Source organism: Myxine glutinosa, chromosome 1, assembly GCF_964187855.1.
Source record: "Myxine glutinosa chromosome 1, kmMyxGlut1.1, whole genome shotgun sequence".
In the NCBI taxonomy this organism is placed as follows: domain Eukaryota; kingdom Metazoa; phylum Chordata; class Myxini; order Myxiniformes; family Myxinidae; genus Myxine; species Myxine glutinosa.
In genome coordinates, this window is record NC_136261.1 from 391,834,904 (window position 1) to 391,850,110 (window position 15,207).

General features: G+C 45.3%; 1 protein-coding gene and 1 long non-coding RNA gene across 7 annotated transcripts in view; one reads left to right on the plus strand and one right to left on the minus strand.

Moving 5' to 3' along the window:
• Positions 1-8,756, plus strand: part of LOC137416353 (uncharacterized) — a 127,203-nt gene extending 118,447 nt beyond the window's left edge. For 4 of the 6 annotated variants that reach the window (XM_068101911.2, XM_068101899.2, XM_068101929.2 and 1 more), the window contains 2 exons: positions 4,991-5,128; positions 5,254-8,756. In XM_068101911.2, the coding sequence (XP_067958012.2) occupies positions 5,095-5,128; positions 5,254-7,997 (2,778 nt within the window). In that variant the 5' untranslated portion in view covers positions 4,991-5,094 and the 3' untranslated portion in view covers positions 7,998-8,756. Of the gene's footprint in view, positions 1-1,174; positions 4,476-4,990; positions 5,129-5,253 lie in introns of those variants that run through there. The other 2 variants (XM_068101919.2, XM_068101937.2) reach the window with 2 other exon arrangements.
• LOC137416573 (uncharacterized) overlaps positions 1-15,207 on the minus strand; it is a 471,916-nt gene that overhangs the window by 424,337 nt on the left and 32,372 nt on the right. The window lies entirely within an intron of this gene.

The window sequence follows — 15,207 nt, forward strand, 5'->3', positions numbered from 1 at the left end:
TTATCCACCACCTCTTATCTTCTCTTATCCACCACCTATTATCTTCTCTTATCCACCATCTCTTATCTTCTCTTATCCACCACGTCTTATCTTCTCTTATCCACCCTATCTTGTCTTCTCGTCTCCACCATCTGTTGTCCACAAGTATCTTCTCTTATCCACCATCTCATATCTTCTCTTTTCCACCATCTCTTATCTTCTCTTATCCACCACCTCTTATCTTCTCTTATCCATCACCTCTTATCTTCGCTTATCCACCACCTATTATCTTCTCTTATCCACCACCTATTATCTTCTCTTATCCACCATCCCTTATCTTCTCTTTTCCACCATCTCTTATCTTCTCTTTTCCACCATCTCTTATCTTCTCTTATCCAAAACCTTGATCTTTTCTACCCCCGTCAATACAACCCAAATCCACCATTTTTCAAATTCCGTTTTTCTTTCCTTAAAGTCCGAGTAATGTCGATGTGTTTTATACCGTTTCCCACTCCCCGTCCCACTTCCCCATCCCCCACCACACCCCTTTCCCTTCTGCAGATCTACCACTGTCCCTGTTCTCTACTGTTGTTGTGTTTCCCTATCTCTCCCCCTCTTGCCTCTCACTCCCTTTATTACATGTTTTATGTGTTTTCTGTTTGTCTTTGTGTTTTATGTATTGCTCTTGCGCGACCGTCGACTTTGAATCCCCCCCCAAAAAAGTGGGATTGTGTGCAGGTGAAGCTGATCTGGAAGAGGGAACTACTTTCCAAATGGATATTCCTCAAAAACCTTCAGAACTCATGTGCAGTATTCCGATTATAGAGTAAAACGATGCATCCACACAATAATCCAGCATTACTTCCCTGCATAACGCCCAACAACTAATGGCAGCAAATGAGACACCAGTTTAATGAACATCCAAGGCACGGCACACACATAGATGGATTACCCTCTTTAATTCCACCACCCCAAAACCTCTTTCCTCCCTCTTCCAATCCCCCAATCACCTTCCCATTTTCCCATTCCTACATATGCATATTTCATCTTTTAAATTTTCCTCTGAGTGTCCCAAACTCATCAACACGGCAATTCGTTCGGCCAGGTGGGCAGAGATTCAGAAGTGAAGTTCGGCTCGGTAGTTTGAATGTGTGAAATAATGCGGTTGGAGGGGTGGGGGGGGGGGGGGGAGTGAGAGGGGTTGAGGTGGTGGAGATGATGCAGAGAAGGAGGTTGGAGGTGTTGTGTGTGTGTGTGCAGAAGACCAGATAGGGGACAGGGCCAGGAGGTTCTTAGGAGGATACATGCTGTTGCACCCGAGTGGGGATGAATTGAGTAATGGTGTAGGAATAAAAGTTTCGGGAGAGATTAGCAAGCAGGTGGTCAGAGTGGGACGATGGAAGGGATGGATAGTTATGGCATGGGTGGTGGTTTCGAGGCAAATGGTGTGTTTTGTTGGTTATGTGGACCACTACCGAAGAGTACCAGGAGAGGGTGAAGGCCAGGTTTGAGCAACGTAGCGAAGAAGCGGAAGGTTTGGAGAAGGAGTGGAAGTATGGAGGGGCACGTAAGGGAATTGCAGAAGTGTTGCGTGGAAGGACGTCAGGAGAGGGTGCATTGTCGAGGGATAGAAACCAGGTATGGTGGACAGAGGAAGTAGCGAAGGCAGTTTTTTTTGTTTGTTTGTTTTTTGTATACAAGATCGAGGCTTATGTAAGAGCTAGCATAGATCACAAAAAGACAAACTGACACATAAAACATTTGATAAAAGGAGCAGGAGTCAAGACGGGAAGAGAGAGGGAAGCACACAAGTACAACATTTGAGAGCAGGTACATCGGGTTTGGAAGTTGGTGAAAAGGAGATTTGGAAGAGGATATTGAAGATCAATGATAGAGGGAGATAGCCTGATGCGGGGTGCTACACCTGTATGGGCAGAAGAAGAAAGCAGCAAGAAAATATGTGTATAAGGCGAGGAATGATATGAAAGAGGAAGTGTACAACTAGTTCGAAGATGATGGTGGGAGGAAGATTATCCATAAATTGGCTCGTGACAGGAATGAGGATAGGAAAGACATGAAGGGAGGGGCGGAGAAGAAGGATAGAGGTGGAAGGCCAGTGATAGGGGTGCACGATTGAAGGTGTGTGAAGGATATTTCCAAGCTGTTGAATCAGGAAGGAAGCAACAGTGAGCTGGAACTACAGAGTTATGTGGAGGGAAAAGCAGAGATCACGGAAGAGGAAGTGCGGACGGCATTGAAGAGGAGGAAAAAGGGAAGGAGCTAGGCGTTGATGAGGCATGTACACAAATTATAATTGCAGCTGGAGAAGTTGGAGTCAGGTGAACAAAGAGGTTGTTGAATGTACATATGAGAGATTGGTCAATTCCAGAGGAGTGAAGGATAGGGTTAATTGTTCTGATATGAAAGGGGATGGGGAGTCTTCAAGATCTGGGGAAGTACAGGGGAATTACACTCCTTCGTCATGTTATGAAGGTGCTGGAGAGGATTCTGGGTGAGAGTATGAGGAAGAGTGTGGAGAAGCAGATCTGAGAAGGGCAGCAGGTGTTTAAAAAGGGAATGACAGAACGGATTTTCATGCTGAGACATCTGGTGGAGAGGAGGTTGGAGGTGCAAGGTGAAATGGCATTGGGACTTGTGGATCTGGAGGCCTATTGCACTGTCTGGAGAGAGAGATGGTGATGGCGACACTGAAATGGATGAGAGTGACAGAAGCAGAAGTGAGGTTGGTGAAGGGCGGGATCGGGAGTGGTGCGCAAGGGAACAAAGGCAAGAGTTTTGGTTGGTCCTTGGATGTTGGAGTTTAATGTGAACATCAATTTGAGGCAGAGACGTCCTCTCTGTCCACTCCTGTTCATCATGATGATGGAGCTGGTAAGCAGGAAGGTAAGCATGAAAGATATTATGCGGAGAATATTGTGTGAGGATGATCTGACTGTTGTGGTGGAGAGTGGGCAGGCAATGCAGGAAGTACTGGGGGAGTGGAAGGAGGCATTTTTGAAACATGGGCAGAAAATGAGCATGGAGAAGACGGAGGTGATGTGGGTTGGGCAGAAGAGAAAATAAATGAATATCAGGTTGGAGGGGAAGGAGATCAGAGAAGGAAATAGGTTTGAGTATCTGGGGGGGTGGTGGGGGTGCAGTGACTGGAGATGGAAAGTCAGAGGAAGAGGATTCAAAGAGTAATGGCAGACAAAAAAAATTAAATGAGATTGAAGGGAAGGTTCTGATATGGTATGTACCACCGGACTGCCTTTTGGATCTGGAGATGGTGGCACTGACAGAGAGACAACAACAGAAACTGCAGATTTGCAAGAACAACTGAGTGAAGAGGATTGCTGGAGTGAAGAGGGTGGATAAAAGGAAAATGGTGTGTAGATGAGGGAGGAGATTGGTGTGTAGATGAGCTTAACAGGGACATTGGTGAAATGTCGGCTGAAATGGGCTCGACATTTGGTGTGGATGGGGGAAGAAAGCATGGCAAAGAAAGTGGGTTGAGGAAATAAGGTCGGGGGAAGAGAGGTAGACTGTGGTTCAGGTGGGAGGATTGTGTGAAGAAAGATCTCAGTAAAGTGAGGGTGCATAGAGTTGGTTGAAGATGGAGTGGAGGAGTATCATGGTCAAAGCAGGGCAGGGGCTTGGTACCGTTGGACCTCACCCCTTTCAAAGGGAAGAGGAGGACAACAACAACTCCCCGCATTTTGTGAGCATGTACAAAAGTTCCCGTACCTTTTTATGTTCCGATATGCAGGTATTATGTTCTTGGGTTGTCTGTCCATTTGTCCAGCGCAATAACTTGTGAAACGTTGAAGGGATTTATTTTTTTTACCGAACTTGGGACAGGTATGAATTATGATAACAAAATAGAAGTCATATGTGGTAACAAAATAATATAGTATCAAAATAATTATCGCCAAATAAGTAAAAACAAAAAAGGCGTCAGTTGATGGTAAAAAAACAATGTAACTTTTTTTCTGCCCCTCAGACAAGGTCGGAGACTATCAGAAAAAAGGGGAAAACAATCATCCAGAAAAAAAGTTTAATTGCTTTTTACAATCAACCGACGCCTTTTTTGTTTTTACTATGTGTGTTTCAATTTTTACTTCAATTTTTACTATGGCCTTTAAAGGTGTTTTTTTTTTGTTTTTTTTTAAATGTGTGCTTCAATTATTTTGTGACTATATTCGTGTAAAATGAGCTCGACCGGCCGATCATCTGTCCATGTATTTTTGTGCACACGATATTTCAAAAACCATTTAACATTTAGCTTTCATATTGCAGATATCCATCCCTCATGTCATTGTCTCAAGCTGATTAGATAACGGCTGTGATTCGCTAAATGTTGGTGATATGGAGATGGCACACTGCCCAGCCTGACCCTTGCCAAGGAACTGCTTCAGCAGCACCAACACTATTTAACAGTGTGCCACATCAAATGGGGGTATTTTCAAAAAAGGCATTGGAAAATTAGCTTCCTCGTAAGTTTTGGAGCCAACTGTCCAATTAGCAATGTCTTATTTTGATACATGTGCTGGGCGGAGGTTGCAGTGAAGAGATGGACCAAATCTCCTGTGATGGTGCTGTGATTCTGTGATATTTAGATAATTTAGATAATAAATAACTAATGTATTGTGTTGGAGTGATGTGATAAACTCTGTGCAATGTCGGTAAATTCCAGAAATTTTTCAAAATGAATTTTCCAATCTTTATTTTATTTCAATTGAATTAAATGCTTAAACATTGTTGAACACAAATCGCCTTGTTACTTCCACCTACCTACGGTGCAGCAGTACTTGGACATGTGAAATAGGGCGGTGTTGCAGGGTGATTTAGAAGATTGCTTCATTAGCGCTTAAGATTTCTTTTAAACAATCTTTAACTTCATTTTTATATTTAAATTGATCACATTCCATGACGTAACATGTTCCATGAAGTCTGAAGAACGTTCTCAATCTCATTTCCCTGCAAAAGATTGATGCTGATTTGTACACAGGTGATGTCTTTTCTGTAAATGTGGAAGGCAGACAACACAACAACAATTCATCTGTCAAAGAGGATTCAAAATGTGCTGCAAAGGAAGGTTCAGATGATATTCACATGACAAACGGAAGTGCTTCCTGTTTTGCAACTGGTGAGTAGAAATGTAAAAAATTAACATTCAATCTTTGATGTTGAAAAAATATATAATTTTCGGAATATTGTTAAATATTTTGATTTTGACAAAAAAAGAAAATGTTGTGTTCTTTGTTTCTGTAGAACAATCCAGAAGTAATGTGGGAGAAATAAGGTCCAGTCGCAGTTTGACAGTGATGAAGAAGCCATTTTTGAAGAAACAATCACGAAATCAAGACCCACTGCCGATAAAATTCAAGTGCCTGACTGGGCCTCGCAACACCAATATTAATATTGAATTAAACAAACATGAAAAGGTTCCAGAAAGGCAAATACGTTATAAGTGTAATGTGTGCAGAATGGATTTTGCTTCAACGAGTTACCTCAAAATACACATGAGGATTCACACTGGAAAACACCCCCACAAATGCTCGATATGTGATAAAGGTTTCTCTCATAGCAGCAATTTGAAATTACATATGAGGATCCATACAGGAGAGCGACCCCACAAATGCTCGATATGTGATAAAGGTTTCTCTCAGAGCAGCAATTTGAATAAACATATGAACATCCATACAGGAGAGCGACCCAACAAATGCTCGATATGTGATAAAGGTTTCTCTCAGAGCAGCCATTTGAATAAACATATGAACATCCATACAGGAGAGCGACCCCACAAATGCTCGATATGTGATAAAGGTTTCTCTCAGAGCAGCCATTTGAATAAACATATGAACATCCATACAGGAGAGCGACCCCACAAATGCTCGATATGTGATAAAGGTTTCTCTCATAGCAGCAGTTTGAAATTACATATGAGGATCCATACAGGAGAGCGTCCCCACAAATGCTCGATTTGTGATAAAGGTTTCTCTCATAGCAGCAGTTTGAAATTACATATGAGGATCCATACAGGAGAGCGTCCTTACAAATGCTCGATATGTGATAAAGGTTTCTCTCGTGGCAGCAATTTTAAATTACATATGAGGATCCATACAGAAGGGCATCCTGACAAATGCTCGATATGTGACGAAGGTTTCTCTCGTGGCGGCAATTTGAAATTACATATGAGGATCCATACAGGAGAGCATCCTCACAAATGCTCGATATGTGATAAAGGTTTCTCTCGTGGCGGCAATTTGAAATTACATATGAGGATCCATACAGGAGAGCAACCACACAAATGCTCGATATGTGATAAAGGTTTCTCTCGTAGCAGCAGTTTGAAATTACATATGAGGATCCATACAGGAGAGCGACCACACAAATGCTCGATATGTGATAAAGGTTTCTCTCATAGCAGCAATTTGAAATTACATATGAGGATCCATACAGGAGAGCAACCACACAAATGCTCGATATGTGATAAAGGTTTCTCTCATAGCAGCAATTTCAAATTTCATATGAGGACCCATACAGGAGAGCAACCATACAAATGCTCGATATGTGATAAAGGTTTCTCTCTTAGGAGCAATTTAAAATTACATATGAGGATCCATACAGGAGAGCGACCCCACAAATGCTCGATATGTGATAAAGGTTTCTCCCGTGGCGACAAGTTGAAATTACATATGAAGATCCATACAGGAGAGCAACCACACAAATGCTCGATATGTGATAAAGGTTTCTCTCGTAGCAGCAGTTTGAAATTACATATGAGGATCCATACAGGAGAGCAACCACACAAATGCTCGATTTGTGATAAAGGTTTCTCTCTTAGGAGCAGTTTAAAATTACATATGAGGATCCATACAGGAGAGCGACCACACAAATGCTCGATATGTGATAAAGGTTTCTCCCGTGGCGACAAGTTGAAATTACATATGAAGATCCATACAGAAGAGTGTCCTCACAAATGCTCGATATGTGATAAAGGTTTCTCTCGTGGCAACAGTTTGAAATTACATATGAGGATCCATACAGGAGAGCAACCTTACAAATGCTCGATATGTGATAAAGGTTTCTCTCAGAGCAGCAGTTTGAAATCACATATGATGATCCATACAGGAGAGCATCCTCACAAATGCTCGATATGTGATAAAGGTTTCTCTCATAGCAGCAGTTTGAAATCACATATGATGATCCATACAGGAGAGCATCCTCACAAATGCTCGATATGTGATAAAGGTTTCTCTCATAGCAGCAGTTTGAAATCACATATGATGATCCATACAGGAGAGCGTCCTCACAAATGCTCGATATGTGATAAAGGTTTCTCTCATAGCAGCAGTTTGAAAGAACATATGAAGATCCATACAGGAGAGCGATCCAACAAATGCTCGATATGTGATAAAGGTTTCTCTCAGAGCAGCAATTTGAATCAACATATGAAAATCCATACAGGAGAGCGACCCAACAAATGCTCGATATGTGATAAAGGTTTCTCTCTGAGCAGAAATTTGAAATTACATATGACGATCCATACAGGAGAGCGACGTCACAAATGCTCGATATGTGATAAAGGTTTCTCTCATAACAACAGTTTGAAATCACATATGAGGATCCATACAGGAGAGCGTCCTTACAAATGCTCGATATGTGATAAAGGTTTCTCTCAGAGCGGCAATTTGAATCAACATATGAAGATCCATACAGGAGAGCGACCCAACAAATGCTCGATATGTGATAAAGGTTTCTCTCATCAAGGCAATTTGAATCAACATGTGAAGATCCATACAGGAGAGCGACCCAACAAATGCTCGATATGTGATAAAGGTTTCTCTCATCAAGGCAATTTGAATAAACATATGAAGATCCATACAGGAGAGCTGAAATCTGAAATACCAGGATATGAAAAAAGATGTGATGTCGATTTTGAAATTGATGGAATCTGCAATTGTACCATTGATAGTCGGAGCCACAGGGAATCCGGATCCTCAGCGATGTAAGCGATCCTCAGCAGCAGGCAAGGTATTCTGTGAACCAGCAAGGAGAAAGCTATCATGAAAGCACACAGTGCTTTGGGCATATACCTTGTCATACAACCTCTCAGAGTACCATCTGTAATCCATGACAACCAGCCAGCATCCCACACCCCTTTATGAAAACCATACAGCTGGCTGTCACTGGAATGTCCACAACAATGAATGCAAATTGCTGCCAAAAGACAACAATGCTGACCTCAAAATGCTAACCCCATCTGATCAAGTTTAAAGAAAATCACAGCTTATAAAAAAAGATTTTTTTTAAATTAGATTCTCCATATTCTCAGAATCGAGAATCATTGTAAATTTGATGCCAAAAACGCAAACGATAACTTTATCTCTCAAACTGATCTTGGATCTCATCGTGCTTCTTTCAGGGTCTTCCTGAGGTTTACAGTTTGTAATTCTTGTCTCTGTCCTTGCCATGTATCCAGCCAAGTTCCATTTGAGTTTTTTGATTGTGACCAGTGTTTTGAATTTTGTTTTCTTTCTGATTTAGTTGTTTTTCTTGTCCCTTTTTGGTTATGCTCAGATGGCATCTTTCCATGGCAGCTTGAACATTAATTTTTACTCAATCTTTGCTGTAGTCCATGTTTCATTATGTGTGATATGGGGAGAACACCCTTGTTGTAAAATTGTTTGTAGAAGAATCCTGCCAATGCATTTCATGAAACATGAATTTGTGAAGGATTTCACGATAAAGAGAGGTCCTCAAAGTACAAATGCACTGCCTGTGTTATTGGGAATATTGTCGTATGGTTTGCCCAGTTAAGACCGAGCGTCACCACGGATGAATCGAGCTTTAATGGAGGCGTTTATTCAAATCAATGGCGGATCGACACACGGGCCGGGGGATTGGGGGAGGATGCCGCGCTTACTTTTTCGGGCCTGACGATGCCTTCTCCCTGCAAATTATTCACTCAACCCGAGACGGAGGTAAAATGTACAACAAGAAATATTTATTAACGGAACCGAGAACAAGGAAACGCAACGGAAGAAACTAAAACCTAAGTTGTGACGTCACCGCACAGACTTCAGATTCGAAACAATGGGAGAGGATGAATAAAATAAATGTCTTGTCGTGTTGTGGAATGTGGTCCGTCTTATCTGTCTGCTGTCCAGGCCCCAAGCTCGCATCCGGACGTGGCTCCGGTTGGCACGAACACCCCTCTCTGCACGGTCCGTCCTGCGCCACACAGCACACAGGCACCAGGATGATGAACAACAGGGGAGGATGATCCCAGATATTACCCAGCCTCCAACACTTTGGTCTGACACACCTGGATCAATAATGGTGCCACTGATGTCAGTGACCACCACAGCATCACAAAATGAACCCTTAAATTTGCATCTTCCCTCAGATTACCCATGTCAAACATTTTTCACATTTTACTAATCTCACCAAAGAAGGGTGCTTCTCCGTACACATGCCAGCCAAGCCTTGCCCATATGCTCGGCACGTTACGCATTCGCAATTCAACACTCCCATAGCTCTCTTTCCAAGCCAAGAGTCCACAAATCATAACGGAACATCTGCGGAAGGTCATTATCACACCATCACGTTCCACATATGCCCCAATGGTTGTCCGGCAGGCTCTGTCCATGCGGATCGACCCACGTCCATAGTCCAGCACAGCATGGCAGGTCATCACATGCTGGCTGTCCCAGAGTCTCAGGGAGAGGGTGTCAGGCCGCATGCCTGGGCGGTTACCACATCAGGCCCATGTTGGCCGTCTGCAGTGCCACCATAAAAGCACGACCCACAACACCCCCCCCCCCATACTTGTCCTCCTAATACGCCATCCTAGGCCTATGAAAAACCACCTCAGACCCCCTGGAGGTCGAAACCCCCACCAGGGTCCAGAGACCCTACCTGCCCGAGCCATCCGCTCGGGCGGCACCCCGATGGACAAGGGACGCCACAACAGACCCCCCGTGGGGCCCAGGTCGTATCATGACACCCATGGTCGAACCCTACGTCCAAATCTCGCCAGCTCAGCCCCCCAGCTGGCTGGCATACCCAAATTTTGAAAGGGGCAAATTTTCCCCAAGGCCATCCCCAATGACCTCTCCTGGTCCATATTCCACAGCCACAGACCAACTCCCTCCAAAGTTGTGCCAAGTCAAATTCCTATTTAAACATAAATTTATTTTTCCTTTTAAAAATTTTGATTTCCCATGCCAACCCGCAGCTGCAGGTAACAACCCCTCCAGGTTGTTCTGCCCCTCCCTGCAGCTGTTCCAAATTCCATACGGGGATTAAATTCTCCGAGGCTCTATCTCCCGACTCTCCCAGGTCCAAATCCAGCTCAGAGCCAACACACTCCCCCTGCTCGTTATTCAATTTCGGAGCCTCTGGTACCCAATTGGTGTGCATGGTGAGGGTCCCCTCAGTCACTTCAACGTCCTCCCCGGACCGACTCACCTCAACCCACAAACTCCTTTGGACCTGGTCAACCTTGTCCTCCATGGGACTGTCCCAGGTCCCCAACCGCTGTCTCACATCATGCTCATTATTCACATCAATCATTTCTGGCCCCCACAGGCCTCCATCATTACACACCCGGTCCGGTTCCGCCACACGGACCCCCAATACCTCTTGCTCTGCACAACTGCACTTGTGCAGCAAGGATCCCAATCCATCCCCCAGTCGCTGTGTTGTGACATCCACCCGGCCCCGATAACTTCCCAGGCCTTCATGTATCCAACATTCCTCATTAAAATTTTCACATTCCCCATTCACCTCCAAACATGCAGTCTCCCGTTTTAATTTGATTCCCATTACAATTCCCTGCTACGGTGCCCCATCAGCACAATTATTTAGTTCTTCCTTTGATTCATTCATGCATTCCTTAAATTGTGCAATCTGGGCATCCAGTTTGCTATTCATTTGTTCATAATGGGCATTCATGTCATTCCTCATTCCCTTCAAAAAACTCATCATCTCGACCTGGAAAGCGTTCGGGACCGTCTTGACAGTGGGGAAAACTCCATCACTATGCTTTTCCCCAGCATTCGGCCCACTTCCAATTCCAACGGCATTTCCCTCACGCGCGTCCAGGTCGGCGTCCGCCATTGCCCCATTGGCTAACACGTTTCACGCTTGCATATTTTACCTCAAGAATAAAAGAAGAATTTAAATTTTCGAACCGCAATTTCGCGTTTCGCACACACCAATTGACTAAAAAATCTTTTATAGCACCTCCGACTTTGAAATTTTTTGCTTCCGAATGCCGGGCGCGATGTACGCCCGACCCTGTCGATCTCGCCGTGGACAAAAAGTTGTCCGTCGGGTCCGTATCTCACTGCTTGACTCCAGTTGTCGTGTGGTTTTCCCTGTTAAGACCGAGCGTCACCACGGATGAATCGAGCTTTAATGGAGGCATTTCCTAAAATCAATGGCAGATCGATACACAGGTCGGAGATTGGGGGAGGATGCCACACTTACCTTTTCGGCCCCGACGATGTCTTCTCCCTGCAAATTATGAACTCAACCCGAGACGGAGGTAAAATGTATAACAAGAAATATTTATTAACGAAACCGAGAACAAGGAAATGCCACGGAAGAAACTAAAACCTAAGTTGGGACGTCCCCGCACAGGCTTCAGATATGAAACAATGGGAGAGGATGAATAAAATAAATGTCTCGTCGTGTTGTGGAATGTGGTGCGTCTTGTCTGTCTGCTGTCGTCCAGGCCCCAAGCTCGTGTCCGGACGCAGCTCCGCTTGGCGCAAACCGCTAGGGCGTGATGCGAACACACCTCTCTGCACGGGCCGTCCCGCACCACACAGCACGCAGGCACCAGGAGCACGAACAACAGGGGAGGATGATCGTCGGCACTGCTCTCTCCACCAAAGTCCAAAGGCAAGAACAGGTCCAGCACGAAGGGACAGTCCAGAGCAAAAGGCAAAGGGAAGAGTTCCGGGCAGGAAGGAACCAGGGACGAGAGAACAAGGGAAGAGAAGCTCAAAATGCCGGCGAGCGAGCGGTTTTACTGGTGGTCTCCTGACGTCGGCTCGCTCCCCCTCCAACCAGTGCGTCGCTTACTTGTCGCCTTTCACGCCCTTTTTCGTCACTGGCGCTTGCCCTCCAACCAGTGCGTAGCTTGTTGGTCGTGCGTTCGCGCCTTCTGCACTGATTGGCCATGGTCTCATCGGTTGGTGGCCAATCAGTGTGTCGCTCCTTTACCTTTCTCACCCCCAATCACGGAGCAGCTCTCTGCCCTTCCTTTGACCAATCACATGTCCTCCCCTACTCTGCCAATCTGTGTGGTGTTTGTTGCTCGCTCCTCCACTGGCCAATCACTAGTACTGGGCGTGGCTCCCAGCCTGCCTGGTCAATGCTTGATCGCCATGGTGTGCCACTGCGCGGCCCCTTCCTGCTTGTTTCTTCGAGTCAGTTTTATCGTCAGTCATTGTAAAGGGGGGTGGGGAGGGGATTTAATTAATGCGGTGCACTGATGGGCCGATCTAATGTCTACAAGAGTGCATTGCCATGAGGGACACAGGTGTGGTCACCAGGTTTCACACACAGGGTCTTATCCTTATTCTCTAAAACTATTTATCAGGCCCCATTCCTCGTAATGGGGATGAAGACACACCTTAATCCGACAAACTGCCTGAACACAGAACTTATTGTCCCCCGTCGCTCAGCGGAGCGAAAGGGGGACTATGGCTTTCCCCTCCGTCCATGTGTCCGTCCGTCCGTCCGTCTGTGCGTGCGTGCGCGCGCGCGCGTGTGTGTGTGTGTGTGTGTGTGTGTGTGTGTGTGTGTGTGTGTGTGTGTGTGTGTGTGTGTGCGTTCGTAAGCGAAGGACCGCATTCGAATTTGGTGTGTTGGTGCAACCCACATCAAAATCCAAGATGGCCGCCGCCATGTATGTCTGATGCCATGTATGTCTGAAATTGTAACCTGCATATCTTGAAAAATAAGCGAAGTACCAACTTCTAATCTGGTGTGTGGGTGTATCTAGGTATAAGGAAGAACGCTATTGAAAATTGGGTCGCCACGTTAAAATCCAAGATGGCCGCCGCCATGTATGTCTGAACCTTGTGAGATGAATATCTTGAAAAATAAGCGAAGTACCAACTTCTAATCTGGTGTGTGGGTGTATCTCGGCATAAGGACGAAAGCTGTTGAAAATTGGGTCGCCACGTCAAAGTCCAAGATGGCCGCCACCATATATATGTCTGAAACTTGTGAGCGAAATACCTCGAAAAATAAGCGAAGTACCGACGTCTAATCTGGTGTGTGGGTGTATCTAGGCACAAGGACGAACGCTGTTTAAAATCAAGTCGCCACGTCAAAAGCCAAGATGGCCGACACCATGTATGTCTGAACCTTGTGAGCGAAATATCTTGAAAAATAAGCGAAGTACCAACTTCTAATCTGGTGTGTGGGTGTATCTAGGCACAAGCAAGAACGCTGTTTAAAATTGGGTCGCCACGTCAAAATTCAAGATGGCCGCCGCCATGTATGCCTGATGCCATCTATGTCTGAACCTTGTAACCTGCATATCTTGAAAAATAAGCGAAGTACCAACTTCTAATCTGGTGTGTGGGTGTATCTCGGCATAAGGAAGGACGCTATTGAAAATTGGGTCGCCACGTCAAAATCCAAGATGGCCGCCACCATATATATGTCTGAACCTTGTGAGCGAAATATCTTGAAAAATAAGCAAAGTACCAACTTCTAGTCTGGTGTGTGGGTGTATCTAGGCATAAGGAAGAACGCTATTGAAAATTGGGTCGCCATGTATGTCCGAACCTTGTGAGATGAATATCTTGAAAAATAAGCGAAGTACCAACTTCTAATCTGGTGTGTGGGTGTATCTAGGCACACGGAAGAACGCTGTTTCAAATTGGGTCGCTACGTCAAAATCCAAGATGACCGCCGCCATGTATGTCTGAATCTTGTGAGAAGAATATCTTGAAAGATAAGCGAAGTACCAACTTCTAATTTGGTGTGTGGGTGTATCCCGGCATAAGGAAGACAGCTATTGTAAAGTGGGTCGCCACGTCAAAATCCAGGACGGCCACCACCATATTGTTACGTGGTCCTCCCGGTAACTACCTGGTCTTGGTGACCCCCGGACCGTGGGAGGAACCCCGCCAGAAAGATATATGATTTATACGCTTTCGTAACGCAATCAATATGAAAGACACAACAATTCAAGTCAATAAGAAACCCCCACACCAAGGATCCGGATTAATGGATAATATATTCCCAATCAATCGACAACAATCAACCCTCAATCAACAATATTACTAAGATGTAGACTCATCAACAATAGCTCTAAGATGGCCATCTTATATATTCCTCCCTTGAGCCCCACTCACGGCTCCCTCCATGGTCAATGTCTCTCACAATGTCTCGGGGCCCCTGTAGTTCGATCTCCGCACGCGGGCGGTTGAACGGACCCTTCCTGACGTGCTTCAACCGTGCGCGTCCCGTACCGGGAACGGCTGCTGCTGGGGGACACCTCCTCGGCAGCCCACCGAGGTCGGTGCTCGTGATTGCGGCTCCGGGGCTCGCAAAGCGCGCGAGGCTCCAGGCGCCTGCCGTACGCGTCCTTTTAGACGATTAGGTGAATGGTGCCGGACGCTTGGTTCCATGCAGGAACCCCCAGCAACTTGACGCGTAACCGGTAATTACCCCGCGCAGGTAACTCCTCTCGCCAGACGGGCTTTTCGAACTCAGCATTCCCAACGGTGATCAATATCGACACCGCTCGTGTCGGAGCTGGGCCAGGAGCAGAAGATGGCCGCTTTCTCCCGGACCTCGTGTCTTTTTTTTCTTCCGGTTCACCATCCCGTTTCCGGTCTCCTGTTATCAGGAGCGCCTCTAACCATTTAACCACAACAACCTTTAATAGAACAAGTCAAGTGAATCCACTTGGATTCCGCCCAGGTTGGCACATGGAAATTATTATTCATATGGTACTTTCCATGGTGAAGTAGTTCGCAGCAGAACCGGCAGCATAATGATGTAGCATAATTATCATCTCGGGTCAAGATTTGAAATTATGCCATGGTTTTTGTAAAATTGCTACTAGTATTCACATTATGTACTTTTCACGAAATGTATTCACATTATGTACTAGCGAGCGGCTGCGTACCAGCCAAAGGGGTAGCCCATGGTTAGCCTAAATATAGATTTGATGACGTCATGTTT